This window comes from Podarcis vaucheri (assembly GCF_965113315.1).
Source record: "Podarcis vaucheri genome assembly, chromosome: 7".
Lineage (NCBI taxonomy): Eukaryota > Metazoa > Chordata > Lepidosauria > Squamata > Lacertidae > Podarcis > Podarcis vaucheri.
The window spans coordinates 38,760,088-38,778,711 of NC_138765.1; the positions used below are offsets into that span (position 1 = coordinate 38,760,088).

At 47.7% G+C, this 18,624-nt stretch overlaps 1 protein-coding gene across 1 annotated transcript; it reads right to left on the reverse strand.

The window, feature by feature from the left end:
• Nucleotides 1-371: 371 nt before the first annotated feature.
• PLLP (plasmolipin) lies at nt 372-17,675 on the reverse strand. Its single transcript, XM_082233531.1, has 4 exons — nt 17,376-17,675; nt 6,117-6,290; nt 3,323-3,445; nt 372-1,499 (listed from the first exon to the last, which is right to left on the reverse strand). The coding sequence occupies exons 1-4, from the start codon at nt 17,511-17,513 to the stop codon at nt 1,380-1,382; spliced, it is 555 nt and encodes a 184-aa protein (XP_082089657.1). The 5' UTR covers nt 17,514-17,675; the 3' UTR covers nt 372-1,379.
• Between the last annotated feature and the right edge of the window lie 949 nt (nt 17,676-18,624).

The window sequence follows — 18,624 nt, forward strand, 5'->3', positions numbered from 1 at the left end:
AGAAAGAGTCTCTATTAGAAGGTGAAAAGCTAGCTGGACATGGTGTGCTTGGAACTCTTGGTCACAAAGCCCAACTCTGCCTTTTGGAATTTCTTCTGGCCCCCACTTCATAAGGACTGGAAACTTGTTTGCTTTTTGCTTAGCCATACAATGAAAAAGTTTATGAGGCTGCTGTGCTTGCATAATGCAGTCCAACACAGGACACCCACATGCCTTCCTGAATTGTCTAGACTATATCTGGCAACTAAATAAGTGTTTAACAAGTAAAGACAGGCAGAGCCATTCCCCGTGGACTTGTACTACTGAAGGAAGCGAATTAGGTGCCTCTCCAAGTAAATTCGGTGCTGGAAAGCCCTCATTTGACAAAGGTGAAAGATTTATTTACTTTATTTAAAACAAAACATTTTTTTAGAAATAAAATACCTGTGGTCTTGTACCAGAAGCATCCTTGCTACTATGGAACACGCTGGGTTAATAATTATACATTATTTACATAATGGCTGCAAGTGGCTGGCATAAAGGGAGGCTGCTGGGTTTGCTTTTTTAGTGGGTTTAGTTTTTGGTGAGACGTGCTGGCTTGGCCGTCCCTGGAGATGGGCATCCTCTGGGCTGCTTCACAGGAGCGTGTCCATCCCTTGATGACAGTGTGGCTCAGTGGACCATCTTCCCACTTCAGAGCACTTGGATGTCCCTTTGAACCTGATGCTTGCTCAGTGTAGTCAGTTGACACATTCAGCTGCCGGTCATCAAGTGGCGGCAAATACCTGTGCGCACCAGGCTTGTGGAGTGTCAAATCGCCGGCACAAATCTTACCCTGCAACTTTGAATGGTCACCACATGCAGTGGCCTTTAGCAATAAGATCACATGCAGCCAAGGTACGGAAAGGCAGGTTCCCCCTTAATCTCAACCACTCGATTTCTGTTTGTACAGGCCAGTCCCTGCAGAAGCATTGGGTCAAAAGTGGCATGAGATGCTGAGATTACTAAATGGGGTGTTACCTGTACTGACTCACTGCAAGCCACGAGTTGTGTGTGTGTGTGTGTGTGTGTGAGAGAGAGAGAGAGAGAGAGAGAGAGAGAGAACCAGCCCTTGGGTTGTCTCTTACTGGGTTTGCTCCATGATTCAGCTGGCCCTTGACCAGTCTGAGGATACTAATTAGTGCATAGTGTGGGGTGGGGTGCTTTAACCAGCTATAGATGGCGTTAAAAACACATACAGCATACTTGGCAAAGGCCATGCTAAAGCTGGGACTGGGAATAGCATTCAGAGTACTAGGTCTGGAAGGGGAAAGGGCAGAGGGAAGACACCAAACACCCAAAGGCCCCAGTAGCCACTGTCACCCAGTCAAGTTGTGTTGATTAAAAATGGCCCACAGTTTTCAGGCGTGATTAGAAATGGTTGCTTGGCTGGTTGCTGCGTTACTCCCATATCCCCTCCAGGCTCGAATGCTGAGGCAGGCACTGACCCCGTAGCCAATCATCACCAGGCAAGCAAAAAACTGCAAAAGACAGGAGATGGGGGCATTAATGTCCCAGGAGCTTAGGTGAGTAAGCTGTAGGTCCATCCTGGGTCCCAAGTCATCGTATGATGATTAGATTGTAAATGTGCAGGCAAAGATTGCAGTGGTGGTTGTTTCTACTGAGTTTATGTAAGCCTCTGGGAGCCTTTTTGGCTGAAGAGGAATAAAAAAGCTTCAGTAGGAAAATGCTAATGAACCCAACGTTTTCTGTGAAGATCTCCACTGCCTGCAGTAGAGACAATCCACTTTTCTGCTTAGGTAAAGGTAAAGGTAAAGGTACCCCTGCCCGAACGGGCCAGTCTTGACAGACTCTGGGGTTTGTGCGCCCATCTCACATCTATTGGCCGGGGGCCAGCGCTGTCCGGAGACACTTCCGGGTCACGTGGCCAGCGTGACAACGCTGCTCTGGCGAGCCAGAGCCGCACACGGAACGCCGTTTACCTTCCCGCTGGTAAGCGGTACCTATTTATCTACTTGCCCCCGGGGGTGCTTTCGAACTGCTAGGTTGGCAGGCGCTGGGACCGAGCAGCGGGAGCGCACCCCGCCGCGGGGATTCGAACCGCCGACCTTTCGATCGGCAAGCCCTAGGCGCTGAGGCTTTAGCCTAAAATCTCAATTTAGCTTAAAATCTCAATTAAAAGTAGCTTGCCTCTTCTGGCAGCTAGAGTAGCAGTTTTAAAGGGGGAGATGGGAACTGGTCTTGTGCACAAATCTGCTGGGCATTTATTGGATCATATGGACAGAGGCCAAATGCAGAAGCTGAGTTTCAGCACTCAAGCCTTTCAAAACATCCACTCTGGTGGCTGTTAATAGCATGAGAAAAAGTAGCTTCCAGCCAAGGTGTAAGAGAATGTCAATACTCAGCACAACATTCAAGAACCCCACGGCCTTGAGTTCTTAAAATAGGGAGTAAGTGAGATGCAAAGAAGGATCTCCCTCTGAACTGTTAAAACCTCAGTCCTAAATGGATTTAACATAACTATGTCCATTTCAGCCTGCAGTGGATTTCAGTAAAAGCATAGTACAAAATGATAACCTGGAAATTGAGGGCAGTGTGCCAGCGTGCCCTTGCCTAGCCGAAACTGGTTAACACAGCATTACACATCACCCGTCATGCTGGTGGCTGGCACTGGACTAAGGAGCTGAGTTACTCCAGGGAGGAGGACAGAACACATAATGTAGCTTCAGCTGGATTCCCAGTTACTGAACGTTACCTCATTGCTGGCACTGCAAGCTCTGGATGAGTACACAAAATGATGTACTGGCAAGCTAGCACCACATATTTACAGATGGCATTGCAGGGGGTGGGGGGCTGAGTACTGTGGGGGCAATCAGGGTCATAACTGTAGGTATGGTAAAAGGAAAAGGGGAGCCTCGGAGTCATCTGGAGGCTCCCTTCATATTCTGATGGGCTGGGTTAGGTGAAGCTGTCAATTTTGGGTTCTCTCAGATTCTCACTTTCTCCCTCATTCAGTTCGCCACGTTTTCACACCATTGTGTTCTTTTAAACAAAAAGTCCTCATGAAAACAACATTTTAGTGCAACTTTTCTGTAAGTTACACATTTTTCTATGTGATTCCATCTTTTTGGCAAAGCAGTTTCCCCTAAAGAACTTTTGTATGTTGTTTTCACTAATGTGTGCACTCTTAGGCACCCTTTACCTTAGCATATGCATGTCTGTGCACTCAACCGCTGGATTATGAAATTCAGCAAACTGCGTATTTCGGATGACGGCGTTTCTTCCCCCTCCTCCCCCCCGGCAACAAGTGCAATGGGGATGCAAGTGCAAAGGGTTAACTCACCGAAGCAGAGGCTCTTCTGTTGTAGTCTGGTGAGTGCGGCCAGGAGTATGGCTCAACAGAAGCCGCGCTTGTGATGAAAGCTGTTGCATACAAGACGGACGCAGCAACATTGAATACCACTAGCTGGAAGAAAAAGAAGACAGTCTTGGAGGACATTCCATGAGGTCTAAAGGTGAAGACCTACAGAACATTGGGGAAGGGCTGCAACTCAATGAAAAGCATCTCCCTATGTTCCTAACATTCTTGACAATTCTTACAGAAGATTGTTCAATTGCAGGTGACCTGGATGACCTGCCTTATGCATACGAGCTGAATCTTGCTCTTGCCTCTCGCCCTCATGCTTCAGGTGGGGACTGACTGCATCTTTATAATGTGTGCTTTTTCCTTTTATCTTACAAAAAGAAACTGCACGAACATTTTAAATAAGTTGCAAAGCTGCTACAGGAACTGAAGCCTGTATGATCTCACAGGTGTTAGCCAATAAGATGCCCATTTTCTCCCCCGCACGAGGTTGTTCTGGGAGATAGACATGGGCATGTGTTTCCAATCGCCTCTCCCACACCCAGTCTTCCTCCTAAGCAGCCAGGTACATGAGTTTGCTGCCATGGCACTGCCCTCAGCGTTCCTCCAGGAATGAAGAGATTTTACTTGTGGCATCCTGTGTTCAAGGAGAATGCAAACAAACTAGCACACTGGTGAAAATTCTAGGATACAAATCCTCAGAGATTGGATACAATAGTTTTGCTTATCCTAGTGAAAAGGATTCTGAGCATTGTTCTGATTCAGACATATCTGGCAAATAATAGTGTTTATTGGGTGAAGAAGAAGAATATCTATTGGGTAAAGACAGATGTAATAATTTTAGTTATGGGTTGGAAGCAGCTTTACTGTGTTTGGTTACAAACCTGAGCTAGACCACTGGTCCATCTAGACCAGACACCCCCAAACTCAGCCCTCCAGCTCTTTTGGGACTACAACTCCCATCATCCCTAGCTAACAAGACCAATGGTCAGGGATGATGGGAATTGTAGTCCCCAAACATATGGAGGGCCAAGTTTGGGGATGCCTGATCTAGACCATTCATCTTTACTCTGAATGGCAGCAGCTTTCCTCAGGTTATGCAACTTTGCAGCAGAAGTCAAATGTCATCAGTACTGAATGGCTAGCGAATGCACATTCCCCTGAACAGTTCTGTATTTTTTTAAAAAGCAAACAAACCAACTTTCTTTTTTTAAAAAACAAGGTGAATAATGGTCCTTTAACCACGGTAATTAAAATTAATTTTAGAAAAGACAAAGCAGTCCTCTTGAAGCACTGGCAGACAAGCAAGAGTAGCCTCCAATTTGATGGTATGTACTGTTAAAACTGTGAAGCTAGAAGCTGTCAACATGTTGCACCAGCCTTAATATTTATGTCTGGCTTCATCTTAGATGAAAAAAGCACATGCAGTTCTCTGTAAGTGAGCTGTGTGGAGGGGACCCTTTCGTGGATCTGTTCCTGATTGATAAAGGTCACTTGAACTAGGATGCTCTGTGGCCAAAACAAGTGCACACTTCGCTGATTTGCGCAGGACCAACTGCAAGAGTCGCCCATTCAGTTTTGGAATTTTGGCAACAGTTTCTGCTTAGATGGCTGTAGGAATTCTAGTCATACTGGTTATGAAAGTGTAACAATGAGAGCACTGTTCCTTTCCTGTCTCTGCCTTCTGGACTGGCAGAATGGGGAGGTGGCACTTTGCTGTTCCACAGAAGAAGAGAAGGGACTTGCTGAACTGCTGCAGAAATGGAGACTGTTAACTGTTTCCTGCAGGACTCAACTAAGCTGATGTCCCTGGTGCCAGGGGCAATCTTCACCTGCTGCTGTTAGAATGCTGCAAATTCAGCATCACCTCCCTAAGGCCCATTTTGCATTTTTTTAAAAAAACAACAACCCACAATACTTATATTTAAACACGAGGTGAAATAACCTATTGTTTAATTCTACTAGATCAGCTGGTCCTGTGAACATCAGAACCTATCCTGAGCAAAAAGGCTTATATGCCTTTTAAATGCCTTTTCTCTTTCCTGCGAAAGCAGCACAAATTACAATCAGGCACTAACAGCAGAAGAGAGGCACAAAGGCTGCTCTCTAAAGTATGTGCTCCCTAAAGTTCCTATGTTGGTGATCTTTGAGGCTGGTTTACTGCGATGCACTCTATGGGGGGCTGCCCTGGGCCTCGCCCGAAAGCTCCAACTGGGGCAGTATGTGGCAGCCAGACTGCTGATGGGGGCACATAGCTGCCAACATGTGACACCTTGGTTAAGACAGTTGCACTGTCTACTACTGAGCCAGGTTTTAAGCCCTTGTGTCAATTTACAAAGCCATTTTTACCCTTTACACGGCTTTCTGCCGTTTTGATCGATTGATTTCCTGGCGCCTCGTGTACACACGCTTGTGCATGAGCCAAATTGCATAAATGGAGTGTCGCCTATATACTGTTGCAAACTGCTTTGATTTTTTTATGATGCAGCAGTGCATACATTAAAAAATAAATAAATTGATAAATAGGGAGGCAGCTAGGCTTCCAGAACTTAACAGGAAAAGCCAGACTTCCTGCCACCCCCACTGCCCTCCTGGTGGTTTGATCTACAGTTCCCATCAGCCCTCAGGCAGGCACAGCTGAAAGCTGTAGCACAAACCATCTGGAGGACAGTGGGGGGGAGAGGGCTTGGGGTAGGGTGTGCCAGAGCACCTGGGAGCTGTAGTTCAAAACAACTGAAGGGCCCCAGGCTGAGGAAGGGTATTGGGTACTCACCACAATAGGCCAAGGAATCATGTAGAGCTTCGCCTGAAGTTGGAAGAGGTACATCCCAAAAAGGATGACTGTTACCAGCCAGAAGAAGATAGCAACAAACATCACCCAACCATAGGAAGGGTACGGTTGGTAATATGTGTCTGCAATGAGGGCCCACACCAGGCATCCCAGCACCTGCACAACAGAAAAAAGGACATTGACAACTTTTGCTAGTGAAGGATATTTTGCAGAATCAGAGTTGGAAGGAACCCCAAGGGTCATCTAGTCCAACCCGCTGCAATGCAGGAATCACAGCTAAAGCTTCCATGACAGATGACCATCCAAGCTCTGCTGAAAAACCTCCAGTGAAAGTCCACCAGCTTCTGAGGGAGTCCATTCCACTGCCGGACATCTTTTACTGGCAGAAAGTGCCTTCTTTAGTCAGAATCTCCTTTCTTGTCATTTAAATTCCTCAGTTCGGGTCCTACCTTCAGGAGCAGCAAAAAACAAACTTGCTCCATCTTCCATGTGACAGCCCTTTAGATATATGCAGAGAGCTATCATTTCACCTCTCCGTCTCCTCCAGGCCCAACTCCCTCAACCATTCCTCATAAATAAGGCTTGGTTTCCAGACTCTTGCTCATCCTAGTCATCGTCCTCTGCACACTTTTCAGCTTGTCAATACCCTTCTTAAACTGTGGTGCATGTCATCTGAAAGAGGCAGTAGGTAAGCTCCAACCCCACCACACTACTTCACTCCCAAGGCAAACAGGCATTGCTGCAATATGGTACATTTCACTGTGGCACACAGTTCCACTGAATTTATTCCTAGTGACACAGATGTGCAGAATAAAGGCAGCTGGCAACTTTGGCGCAAGCTCTTCATTCTCTCTCAAGTGCCAATGCAATGTACTTCAGGCGCCTGCAAACCTCCTCATGGTGTCTGTGTCCATGGTTACGTAGGCACACTCTTGGCTTCTGCTCAGTCACTGGAAGCAGTGTTATACCTCCCTAGAGGCTTGTTGCCCATTGTCTCTTTCCTGGCTCTGGGGCCTAGTGGGGCACAGCTCCTGTCTGCTCCTGCTGCCGCCTTGGCTAAGTCATCCAGCCCCTTGGCTGCTGGAGTGTAAACAAGCAAGCAATTTTCTGCCCACAACGCACTTGCAACCATAGAAAAAATTAAAAAAAACAAGAAGCAAAGATGCACATTGAAAACGTTGCCATAAATAAGATTAACAAGTCGAAAATGACTGCGCAGACTCCCAGCTTGCAGGGACTGGTTGGTTTCTGCACCCCCAAAGAGAACATTGAGTTCACCAGCTGGAGGCAAATAGCTTAGAAAGTGGAGGCATCAGGTTAAGGAAGAGGACACCTCACATCATCTCCAAAGTATTACTATCCCTCTGACAGGGAGAAGGTAGAGGAGGAGGGGAATGATGCAGTTAAAGCAGCTGGCCAGGGGCTTGATTTACCGCCGGTGACTCCACAAAAGTCTTTCATTGCTGGTGGCCATAAAAGAGGCGCTATGTGGCCAAAGAGACATTGTCTCTGGCATAAACACTCTGGCTCTCTCCTGTTGCTTCGGTCTGGACAATGCCTTCTCTTTCAGACCTCTGCTTCCCTGCCTCCACAATAGCTATTAAGAAAAGAAATATATTGATGATGATGTTGTGGTTGGTACAGGAGGCAGAACGCCCAGTTGAAATTCTGCTCTGGGCTTGACTAGAGGTGGCCAGCCACAAATTTGGCATGTGATTGATGGCAAGTGAGGGGAAGGGGGTTCTGCTTTCGAGGAGGGAGGAGAAAGGAGATATTCCCATGGCAGCCAATTGCCTGCAGCAGCCTGACTGCCGCTGACTTCCGTCGTTAGTCCTGCTATATTAACTTTAACAAAAAGATAAAGCTATTTTCAAATCCAGCTTGATAGTTATCAGATTGCCCATTCCTTGGGGCATCAAGCACAGCCATGCACGATCCAGCACAAAAGGCTATTGAAAGGCTGGCACTGGCAAGGCACTCTGTAGGACCCACATCAGACTGACTGCAAACCGAAGTGTAGAGAAGAGGACGACAGCGGTGGGCTAGGGGTGGGCCAATACATCAACTTTGGTTTCTCTCAGCTTCTCCTTTTTTCAATCTGAAGTTTAGTTCTCCTTATGTCCATATCAGTTTGTAAAAAATAATTTAAAAAGACAGGATGAAAGTCCGCATGAAAATTCATCAACAGCTTAGTTCAAATTTATCCTAATATATTTGCAAAGCGATTTCCCATAATAAAATGTGTTTTTTTATAATATTGTCATTAATACATGCATGTTTGTGCACATTAAATGGCTGGAGAAATTACACTTCAAAATTCAGAGGATGACTATTTTAGTTTACACTTTGTTTTGAAAAGTAAAAAGTAGGTAAGTCTGCCTTTAAACAACAACACAATGAACTTTCTCCCCCATCTCTGGTTGGACGAAGCCCTGTTCAGCCCTGCAGGTTTGCAAACAAGTAGGAAAGTAATTGGTCTCTCACAGCCTTGCAGCCTGGCGGTTACCAGAGGCAGTGGCAGTTGGGCTTTGAGACCCCTCAGGCATCCTCCTCTGTTGTGTGCATCATATCTACAAGCATAGTGCAGCAGCAGTAAAGGATAATGCAATTATAAGCTGCATCAACAGAAGTCTAGTGTCCAGATCAAGGGAAGTATGTAATAGTAGCACTCTATTCTGCCTTACTCAGACTCTTGGTCAGTCCTGTGTCCATTTGTGGACTCCATGGTTTAAGAAGATTATTGACAAGCTGCAGTGTGCGCAGAGGAGGGTGACCAAGATGTTACAGGTTCTGGAAAACAAATCTTATGAGGAACAGTTTAAGGACTTGGGAATGTTCAGCCTGGAGAAGAGGAGACTGAGAGGAGAAATGATAGCCATCTTCAAATATATGAAGGGCTGTCCCTGGGGAGATGGTGCAAGCTTGTTTTCCACTCCTCCTGAGGGGAGGACCTGAACTGATGGATTCGGGTAACAAGAAAGAAGATTCTAACTAAACATTAGGAAGAACCTTCTGACAATAAATGCCATTTGGCAGTGGAACGGACTCCCCTGGAAGGTGGTGGACTCTCCATTCCCTGGAGGTTTTTAAACAGAAATTGGATGGCCATTTGTCAGGAATTCTTGAGCAGTGATTCCTGCATCTCAGGGGATTGGGCTAGATTACCCAGGGGGTCCCTCACAACTCTATGATTCTATGAAGATTCATACCCATAATACTATCAGGGTGGTCATAGGCTTTCAATAGTTTTTACATATGGAAAAGTTTGGGGGCAGATGTACTGCATGTCCAGTTAGTGCACGCCCATGAAACCCTCTAACTTTTTATACCATATGTGTTCTGGTTTGCCTGTTTTTTGTCTCACTTTCATTGCCCTCTAGTCCAGACGGCAATAATGCAATGACACTGAGGAAGTGTCACAGAACATTTCCATTCACTGCCTCCTTCCCCACCCCCACCCCTCCTCTCTACCTACTGAGCCAGCTCCCTTTGTTTCCTTCATGGATACATTCCAAAGAAGCAAAAAACAAAACAAAAAGCAAACAAATTGTGGGAAGGGCAACTAATACCAGCTGTTTTCATTGTGCAGAGGAGAGGAGGATAGCTTGGGTGCCTGGTCAGTTGGGGAGGGCTTTGGGATATGAATACTTTTACAACTGTCAATTCAGGCAGAGATTGGTGAATCCCAGCTGTTTTCTCCCACCTTTGCCATGTCACTCTTTGCTGTTCTGTGCCATGCAGAGCTGGTCCTAACATTGAGCAGAGTGGGGCAACTGTCTCAGGCGTTCGGTTTGGCGCCACATAAAAAGGCACCCTTATTAACTATAAAAAGTGCTTAAAGCACAAGAAACTGCTCAGGAGGAGGGAAGATGAGAGCGGCTTAGCAATGAAATATAGCATGATAGAATTGGGGTGCTGTCATGGATGTCATATTTGGATTCCACCCCCAAACATAGAAGGAACGAGTCAGACCAGTCTGTTAAGTGGCCCTAGCCAAGTCCATTAAGCATCTTTTTACATGACTAAAGAGTTGGCCCAGGACAGGTGTGTTGTCATAGAAATTACTGGCTAGTGATGCTTCCAGAAGAAGGGGCCAGACTTTCCTCCTTCACCTGATTGGAGGCAATGTCATTCTGGGGTAGGAGAAGAGTAGGCCAGACACAGGTGTGTGCTAGCACCTCTGAAGTCTCCCATTACTTGGGGAGAGGGCTGCATGTAACAATACGAATTAAGGACAGGGCAGGATAATGGAACCTGCCTCTGTGGTGTGCAACCACAGCAAACCTAAGCTGAAAAACGTGTTCTTAAGCCCTTGGAGTTGTGTTTTTACCATACACATTGCACGCACATGCTTAAAACAAAACAATGTGATATTGTGGAATATGATCAGAGAAATCTGAGACACCAAATCCCCACTCAACTATGAAGGCTCACCTTCTTGAGATAGTTTGTCGGTCTTTGGTTTCTCTCTCTCTCTCTCTCTCCTTAACCCCACAGAATTATTGTGAAAATGAAATGGGGATGAGAGAAACAGCACACACACTCTCCTGAGTTCCTTGGAGGAAGAGGCAGCGGCAAAGGTAAACATGAAAGAACAACAGCTGAAGCTCCCATTAGGAGATAATGCAAGGGGCATCTGAAGGGACACAAACTTACCCCAGAGCCCCACTCCTCCCCCCACATGCCTCTAAGGGCCCACCTGGGTGGTATTTTTTTGAGGAAGCACGAAGTCAGAAGAAGTATCCTCCTCTATAGGCTGACCTTCACCTTGCCAGATCTACCTTATTCTTCACTAGGACCCTGAGGCCCAACAGCTGGGACTAGATGCAAAATCATGGGGCTGCCGGCTGGGGTGTGGCAGTTGGGTGCTTATTTGGAGTATTGAAGGGAAGATTGCAGGCCAGTGGAAAAATACAGGCTAAGCTTCCTTTCCAAGCCATTAGCTTCACCTGGGATAGAGGCTTTAACATGACAGCAGGTGTTGACACCCCATTGAAGAGGAATTTTGGGTCTGGGCAGCATTAGTGCCAACTCCCTGGGACCCTGGGTGCCCAAGCACCCACCAAATCCTCCTGGGTGCCAGGCACTCAAATTTTGGTGCCAGGGCCATGCACACTGCATGGCACCCATGGGCCTGGACACCCACGGTCACAGGGCCAAGTTGGCACTCCTGCTGGGCAGACAGAAGGTTGCCAGGGTAACTGGGTGGAAAGTGACAGGAAAAGAGTGTCTTAAGCAAGGTGTGCTGGGAAAAAAGAAGGGAGAGGCTGGCTGAAGGCTGGCTGGGAGATGCCCAGGTTTGACTCCAGGGTTACACTGCTGTGAGGAACAAGCCCATCTTGAAATGACCATGCATTAAGTTCTGGATTCCCTCCATATAAGCTGAAGATGTAAATATGTGAATAAACCATATTTCTTAAAGCTATGACAGTCTCTGCTGCGTCATTTCTACTAATCCTGGGTGAATGCCTGGAATCCTGGGAAACTTGCTATTGCTCAGCAGAGAGTGGGGGTGGCACCCAACTTTTGTAACAATAGCTTTATTCACTTTTCTTAATTTTAAAGATAAAAGCAGAAGCTTTTGGTTTACACCTGATGTAACTTGTATTTTTTTCTACATAAAAAGTTGAGTAAAATCATGGGAGGGGGAATGGAACAGGCAGAAGATCCTTAATGAGCTACTCATGGAGCCTTATGAAACAGCGCCCACAGTTTCAGCTCTTGTCAGAAACTGTTCTTCTCTGTCTGCTCAAACTCCTCGTTAGCCCAGCCTGTGCTGCTTTCTGCAGCGCACTGACCTCAGACTCTGCTGCTGCTGCTGCTGCTGCTGCTGCTGCTGCTGCTGCAGGTGGGTTGCCAAGTCAGAAAATCATCCACAAAAGTTCTTTTGTCCGTCCCCAAGCTTCTGTGGTGGTGCCACCAGGGCAGGACTTGGGGGCAGAGGTCTGGGGCCCAAGTCAGCAGATCAAGCTGGGGGCAGGGGGGCAAAATGCAGAAGGGCAGATGGTCCACTTATTTCAAGAATGTGGCACAACACACATCACCATCTAAAATACCTCCCACCCCAGTAGGATCAGGAAGTCCAGAGCGTGGAATTACATAACTGTACAGATACTGCACATTTCCAGTGATTGAACTGGGCAAAGTCCAGAGGCCCAGTTTGCAAACAATATGAAGCTAAACAATGACTTTTTGAATTATGGTGCTGGAGGAGACTCTTGAGAGTCCCATGGACTGCCAGAAGATCAAACCTATCCATTCTGAAGGAAATCAGCCCTGAGTGCTCACTGGAAGGGCAGATCCTGAAGCTGAGGCTCCAATACTTTGGCCACCTCATGAGAAGAGAAGACTCCCTGGAAAAGACCCTGATGTTGGGAAAGATGGAGGGCACAAGGAGAAGGGGAGGACGAGATGGTTGGACAGTGTTATCGAAGCTACCAGCATGAGTTTAACCAAACTGCCGGAGTCAGTGGAAGACAGCAGTGCCTGGCATGCTCTGGTCCATGGGGTCACGAAGAGTCGGACACGACTAAACGACTAAACAACAACAAACAATGACTAAGTGTGAAGACACAGGAGTGTGGGGACTTAGCAAAAGTAATGGCTGCTTCATTACCCCCACTCCACCCCTGCTGTTGCGCCATGATTTAGCGTTACAGTGGTGCCCCGCAAGACAAAATTAATTCGTTCCGCAAGTTTTGTCATCTAGTGAATTTTTCATCTTGCGAATCACGAAATCCCATAGGAATGCATTGAAAATCAATTAATGCATTCCTATGGTCAAAAAAAGTCCAAACAAAGCCAAATTTGGTACAACAACAGTTTATTAACTGCTCTTTAAAGTCACACATACTGTAAAGAGCAGTTCAAAAATTGAAGGGAAAATAAATTAACTTTATAAACAAAACATGTCTTTGTTTTTAGACAAAGGAAACAAAGTCGCGAGACGTTTTCGTCTTGCGAAGCAAGCCCATAGGTGAAATTCGTCTTGCGAGGCAAATCGAAAATGGAAAAACCTTTCGTCTAGAGAGTTTTTTGTCTTGCGAGGCATTCGTCTTGCGAGGTACCACTGTACATCCCAACTCTGGTTCATGGTTCATCTCCCCCAGCCAAACCACAAGCAACAAGCCAAGAAGAAATCTTCCCCACAGATCATGGCTTGCATGAAGAGAGACAGCAAAGCACCAGCCTGGGTTTGGGACACAACGCTAAGCCAAACCATGGCTCAGCTCTAGTTAGCGCAGCAGGAGGAGGAAAAGCAAGATGGATTACAAACATCCCAGCGGGCGGTACAGGGCATCAGCTTCCTCCTCCTCTGACTCATTGCTGCCATTAACAAATTCAACAGGGAGGAGGCAGAGACCAAACCAGAATTAGTTGGCTCCACCACTTACTAGCTCTGGCGCTACCTACTGTTGTTCTCCCACCCTTTGCCTCACCTTAGCTGCTACTGGGTTTGGCTTGGTGTTATTTCTGTAGGTTGTGATAATTACAAGAAAGGAGATTCTGAATCAACATTAGGAAAACCTTTCTCACTGTAAGAGCCATTTGACAATGAAACTGACTCCCTCAGAAGGGGGAAGATACTCCTTCATTGGAGGTTTTTAAGCAGAGGTTGGGTGGCCATCTGTCAGGGATTATTGAGCTGTGGTTCCTGCACTGCAGGGCGTTGGACTCGATGACCCGTGGGGTCCCTTCCAATACTACAATTCTACAATTTCATGATTTCTCTCTGCTTCTGGAGAGACCTTTACACCAGGCAACTGCCTTTTTCCACTCAAGAGGTAGATGCCGCTAAGCTGAAATCAAGTGAACCTTAGGTGCACACATATAATCGCACCTTGTAGCAGCCTGGAAGAAATGAACACACTCCTATTCTGTAGTCAAATTCATGGACTTGTAGAGTTGGAAGGGCCATCTAGTTGAACCCCTTGCAATCCAACTCAACAGGCATGTTTTACAACTCTTCAACCCAACTGTGGACAATAGTTAATTTATTGAGGGAAAAGGAAAGAACAACCCTTTTATCATCCTGATGTTTGCTATGACTGCATGGCTAAAGTGCGAAAAGAGCCCATTAAGGCTGAATCTCTCTACGTCCACCTTTGCCTACCTGTGTTCTCCATCTCTTTGGGGCCATAGGCCCTATCAGCCCCAGTCAGGAGAGTTGGGCTCCAAAACATCTGGATGGGTGCCAAGCTGGCAAAGACTGGTCTACACCCCCCCACACACACTCCAGAACTAATTTGTGAATCTCCTCTTGTAAATTTCAAGGCGATTTAAAATAATGCAAGGAAAACAACTAAAATAGGTTTTAAATGAATATTTAAAAAACCCCAACCATTAAAGGTAGGTTTTAAAACAATACAAAGACTGACATCACACACACTGAAGCTGGGACAAAAATGTCTCCAATTGTTCCCATAGAGCACAAATAGCAGGAACTTCTTGTATCTTAGCCAGCAGCCATGCTGTTCCTCAGAAGAGTGGTACAGGACCACCTTAACCACAGGAGGCAGAAGAAACAATTCTTCAATGCTTCCCTTTTGCAAAAACAGACCACACCAAAACATCCTATCCAAGTCCTTTGCTCTCAGGCCGTTTTGGAGGGTGATGCCCCCATCACCTTCCTAGACATGGATTGATAGATTGTCTATAGAAAACCCTACATGATCTGCACTGGAGGTGTGTTGTGCTGTGTGTGTGTGTGTGTGTGTGTGTGTGTGTTGTGTGTTCATGATGATTTTATTATTTATACCCCACCCATCTGGCTGGGTTTCCTGTCTGCCTGCCCACCCCCACCATCCCAATGAACCCCTCCTTTTCTGACACACATATGCCCTGTGAAGCTGGGGAAAGGGAGACAAATTCTACCCATCAGCCTTCCCCAACCTGGTGCCTTCCAGATGCTTAGGATAGCAACTCTGACATTCTATTCATTTAGAAAATTTCTTAAATTGCTTCATACTAAAAAAACCCACCCTCAAAGCAATATACAAACAAAAGTTATATGCAATACATTCCTAACATGGGCGTAGCCAAGAGGGGGTAGGGAGCAGCAGCTGCCCTCCCTAAATCAATAAAAATAACATAGCTAACTAAGGTTCTGCCCACCCCCCACAAAAATCCTGGCTACGCCCATGAATCCTAATCAGACACAATCCCATTAAAATACCATTGTGCTGGCCAGGATTCAGTTATTCTTCTGAGAAGACAGTTTGCAATTAAAATACTTCTTCCAAAGTGTCGTTGCCTGTCGAATATCTGCCAGAAAGGAGTTCCACAACAAGGAAAAGGTACTTTGCGCATTCTTAGAAACTTCTTGCTTTACACATCTACAACGGCTGCAAATATTGGTCCAAAACATCTGGACAACACCAGTTAGAAAAACCTACTGTGCGTTTTTAGAGTGTGGGGTGGGTTGCCTCTTATGACACAAGTTTGGGGAAAAGTTTGTCTCTCTTCTGGAGTCATTCCCATTTGGGTACTCTGTGGGACAGCCAGCCAGCCAGCCAGCCGCAAACTTGGGAGGCAATTGAATAAACCCTCAGTCACCTTCTATCAGAACCAGAAGTCTCCTGAAAATGTGTAGAAGTTGCCTCTCCTGCCCCGCCTCCCCCAAACCCAACTCTGGTATTCCAAAGCACTGTTTGACCCACCCACAGCCCCCCAAACAATAGAGTCTGTGCTAGTTTTAATGAATCCTCTGTGTGTGGTTTTAGGAGAAGCTGGCAATGGTTTATTAGTGCGCACACACACAGTGCCGATGTGCATAGCATTTTACAAAGGAGAGACCCTGTTCCAAGGGGCTTGCAGTAAATAGCTAGAAAACAGAGGCAATGGAATCATAGAACTGCAGAGTAAGAAGGGACCCCAAGGGTCATCTAGTCCAACCCCCTGCAGTGCAGGAATCACAGATGTCCTACTCTATTCCTCTGTAAAGATAAGAGCTGGCTTAGAGCCACAATCTGGAAATGTTTGCACACAAACAAGAGACCTGCGTGCACAACAGCTCTGAGCGCAGATGTCTGCAAAGTCCCTTGTGAAATCAATGCCTAGCATTGGAAGAAGGGAGCCCAGAAAATGAAATCATTTGGAAAGCCAACTTCCCTAGAATTCAAAAAAGTCTGAGATGACACTAGTATATGCGGCGCGGAAAGCTCTCCTCCATCTCTTGGCTGGGAACTTGGCAGGGATGTTCTTGTCACACAGGAGATAACTCCAGAATTCAGTTCTCCCACCTGTAGCCCAAAATTACGCAGGCGAAAAGGTATGCTGTACATACTTAGGAGCACTCTTTGCTTTCCTTTTTACTCAAAGTATTTTCACAGCAAGACATTGATGTGGAAGCCCGTTACCCCCACTCACCCTCCCATTTTTAGCAGGTAAAATTATCTGCATTGGAGCAAGAACCAGTCCTACCTCCCTGGGGCACCTTGCACAGCCACCTCAAGGTGCTAGTCCCCGTTTTCAAGCCCTTTGCTGCTTGGTGCAAAGCAGAAGAGGGCAAAGCCAAGCAGCAAGCGGGTGCAATCGACGCTGCTCTGCCCGACTTCATTCCTCATCTCGCTATCATCCCTCCACGCTGCCCACGATTCTTCTGCCCTGGAGTCAACCCACAAAACCCCAGTTTCTCTTCTGCCTGGAGAGAGGGCTTCATCCGGGAGTCTTTTCCAGCCCTCCTTGGAATCCCAGAATCATAGGACATGGAAGGGACACCCCCCCCCCAAGGGTCATTACTCCAACCACCAGCAATGCATCACAGCCAAGGAATCCAGCCTCTGCTTCAAAACCACCTGCTGAGGACCTTCTGCATCCCAAGCAGCTGCTCTGCCGCTGAGCTAGCGCCAGTTCCCCAACCCCTTATGCTGCAGGGGGGACAAACAGTCAAGCGATCTGCCTTAAGGGAAGGTCCCACCCCGTCCTCATAATAGTGCGGGGGGTAGCTCAGCTGGACTTCTGGAAACTTTCTTTCGACTGTAAGGGTTGTTATCAGATGACTTCCCTCCTTTCAGAAGTGGGGAGCCAGTTCTGCCGGATTTGGACCCCCCCCCGCTCCCGCCAACGAGCGTGGGAAAGGGAGCCTAGCCTGACGCGCCTGGCCGCTAAGGAGCCGCTGGGCGAGGACGGCACTCTGCACGCGCTCCGAGACACCCTCTTCTCGGAAGACGCCTCTCTCAGCCGCAGGACCGGGGAGGAGGGATGGGAAAAGGAAGGAGCTTGGGGCGGGGGTCGACTCACGATTTCCACGATCATCAGGACCCCGAAGAGGGAGCGGAGGAATTCGAGGTCCACCGAGGAGGAGCGCAGCAGCCCGCCGCCCTGAGCCCCGGCGGGGGTGCTGGTCCGGGTGCTGACTTTGGCCGGGAACTCGGGCATCCTGAGGCTGCGGTCGGCGCCCCCCGGAGGGGGATCGGGCCACGAAGGGGGCCGGCGGAGCGGGGAGCTGGGCTGCTGCTGCTGCTGGGGCTGCTTCGGAACGCTGGTCCCGGTGCCTCGAAGGCGCGTCCGCCGAGCAGAAGCAACAGGAGGAGGAGGCAGGCAGGGCAGGGCAGGGCCGCCGCCGTCGAGAGCCCAAGCCCCCGGAGGGCGAGCCCAGCCGCCGCCAGGCAGCCGGCTTAACCCTTTCCCGCCCTCGGGTTGCCACCTTCCTGGAACAAGCCCTGTGCCGCAGCTTTCTCAGTAGGAGACTCTTTCCTTGGCATCAGGACGTCGGTCTTATCAAAGACTCGTAGATCATTGAATTGCACAGCTGGAAGGGAAAGGTCATCCAGTCCAACCCACTGCAGCGCAGGAAGCACAGCTAAAGAATCCCAGGGAGACAGGAGTGCCAACTTGGCTCAGCGACCGTGGGTCCCGGGGTGTGTGTGTGTGGGTCCCATGCAGTGTGCATGGCCATGGCACCAAAATTTGTGGGTGCCCGGCCCCTTCATGCAGAATTTTGTGGGCCCCAAGGAGTAGGCTCTCATGCTGGCAGATGGCCTTGCAACCACCTCGGTTTAAAAATTTCAACTGAATCACAGAATCATTGTCTAATTGTAGAGTTGGAAGGCCCAACTCAACACAGAAGTGGCCTTTTCTTTCTCTCACACCTGCCAAGGACCTTTACTTTGTGCCACTCCTCAAAAGCCTCCCTTCTCCTCCTGACATAGCAAAGGGGGGGCTTGGGGGGGCAGGGAGGAAGCTGAGTCCCCCAGAGATCCATACTCAGGAGGAAACACCTTTAACCACATGGGCCTTACTCCTGGATGGCAAATTATGTTAATTATTGACATAGGAAGCTGCACTGTAATGGATCCAACTGATGGTCCATCCAGGTTAGTATTGTCAACAGTGACTGGCAGCAGCTGTCCAGGGCTTCAGGCAAGGGACATTTCCAGCCTTACCTGGAGATTTTGCCCAGGATCGAACCTGGGACCTTCTGCATGCAAGACAGATGTTCTAGCCACTGAGCTACCCAACCTCCCAAGGATGCCTGCTCCGTCATTCT

Coding starts and splice junctions, on each gene's coding strand:
- PLLP (XM_082233531.1), bottom strand. CDS start 17,513: ATGCCCGAGTTCCCGGCCAAAGTCAGCACCCGGACCAGCACCCCCGCC. Junction 6,291..17,375: donor TCCTGATGATCGTGGAAATC/GTGAGTCGACCC, acceptor TCTGTTGTGCAG/GTGCTGGGATGCCTGGTGTG. Junction 1,500..3,322: donor ACAGAAGAGCCTCTGCTTCG/GTGAGTTAACCC, acceptor TGTCTTTTGCAG/TTTTTTGCTTGCCTGGTGAT.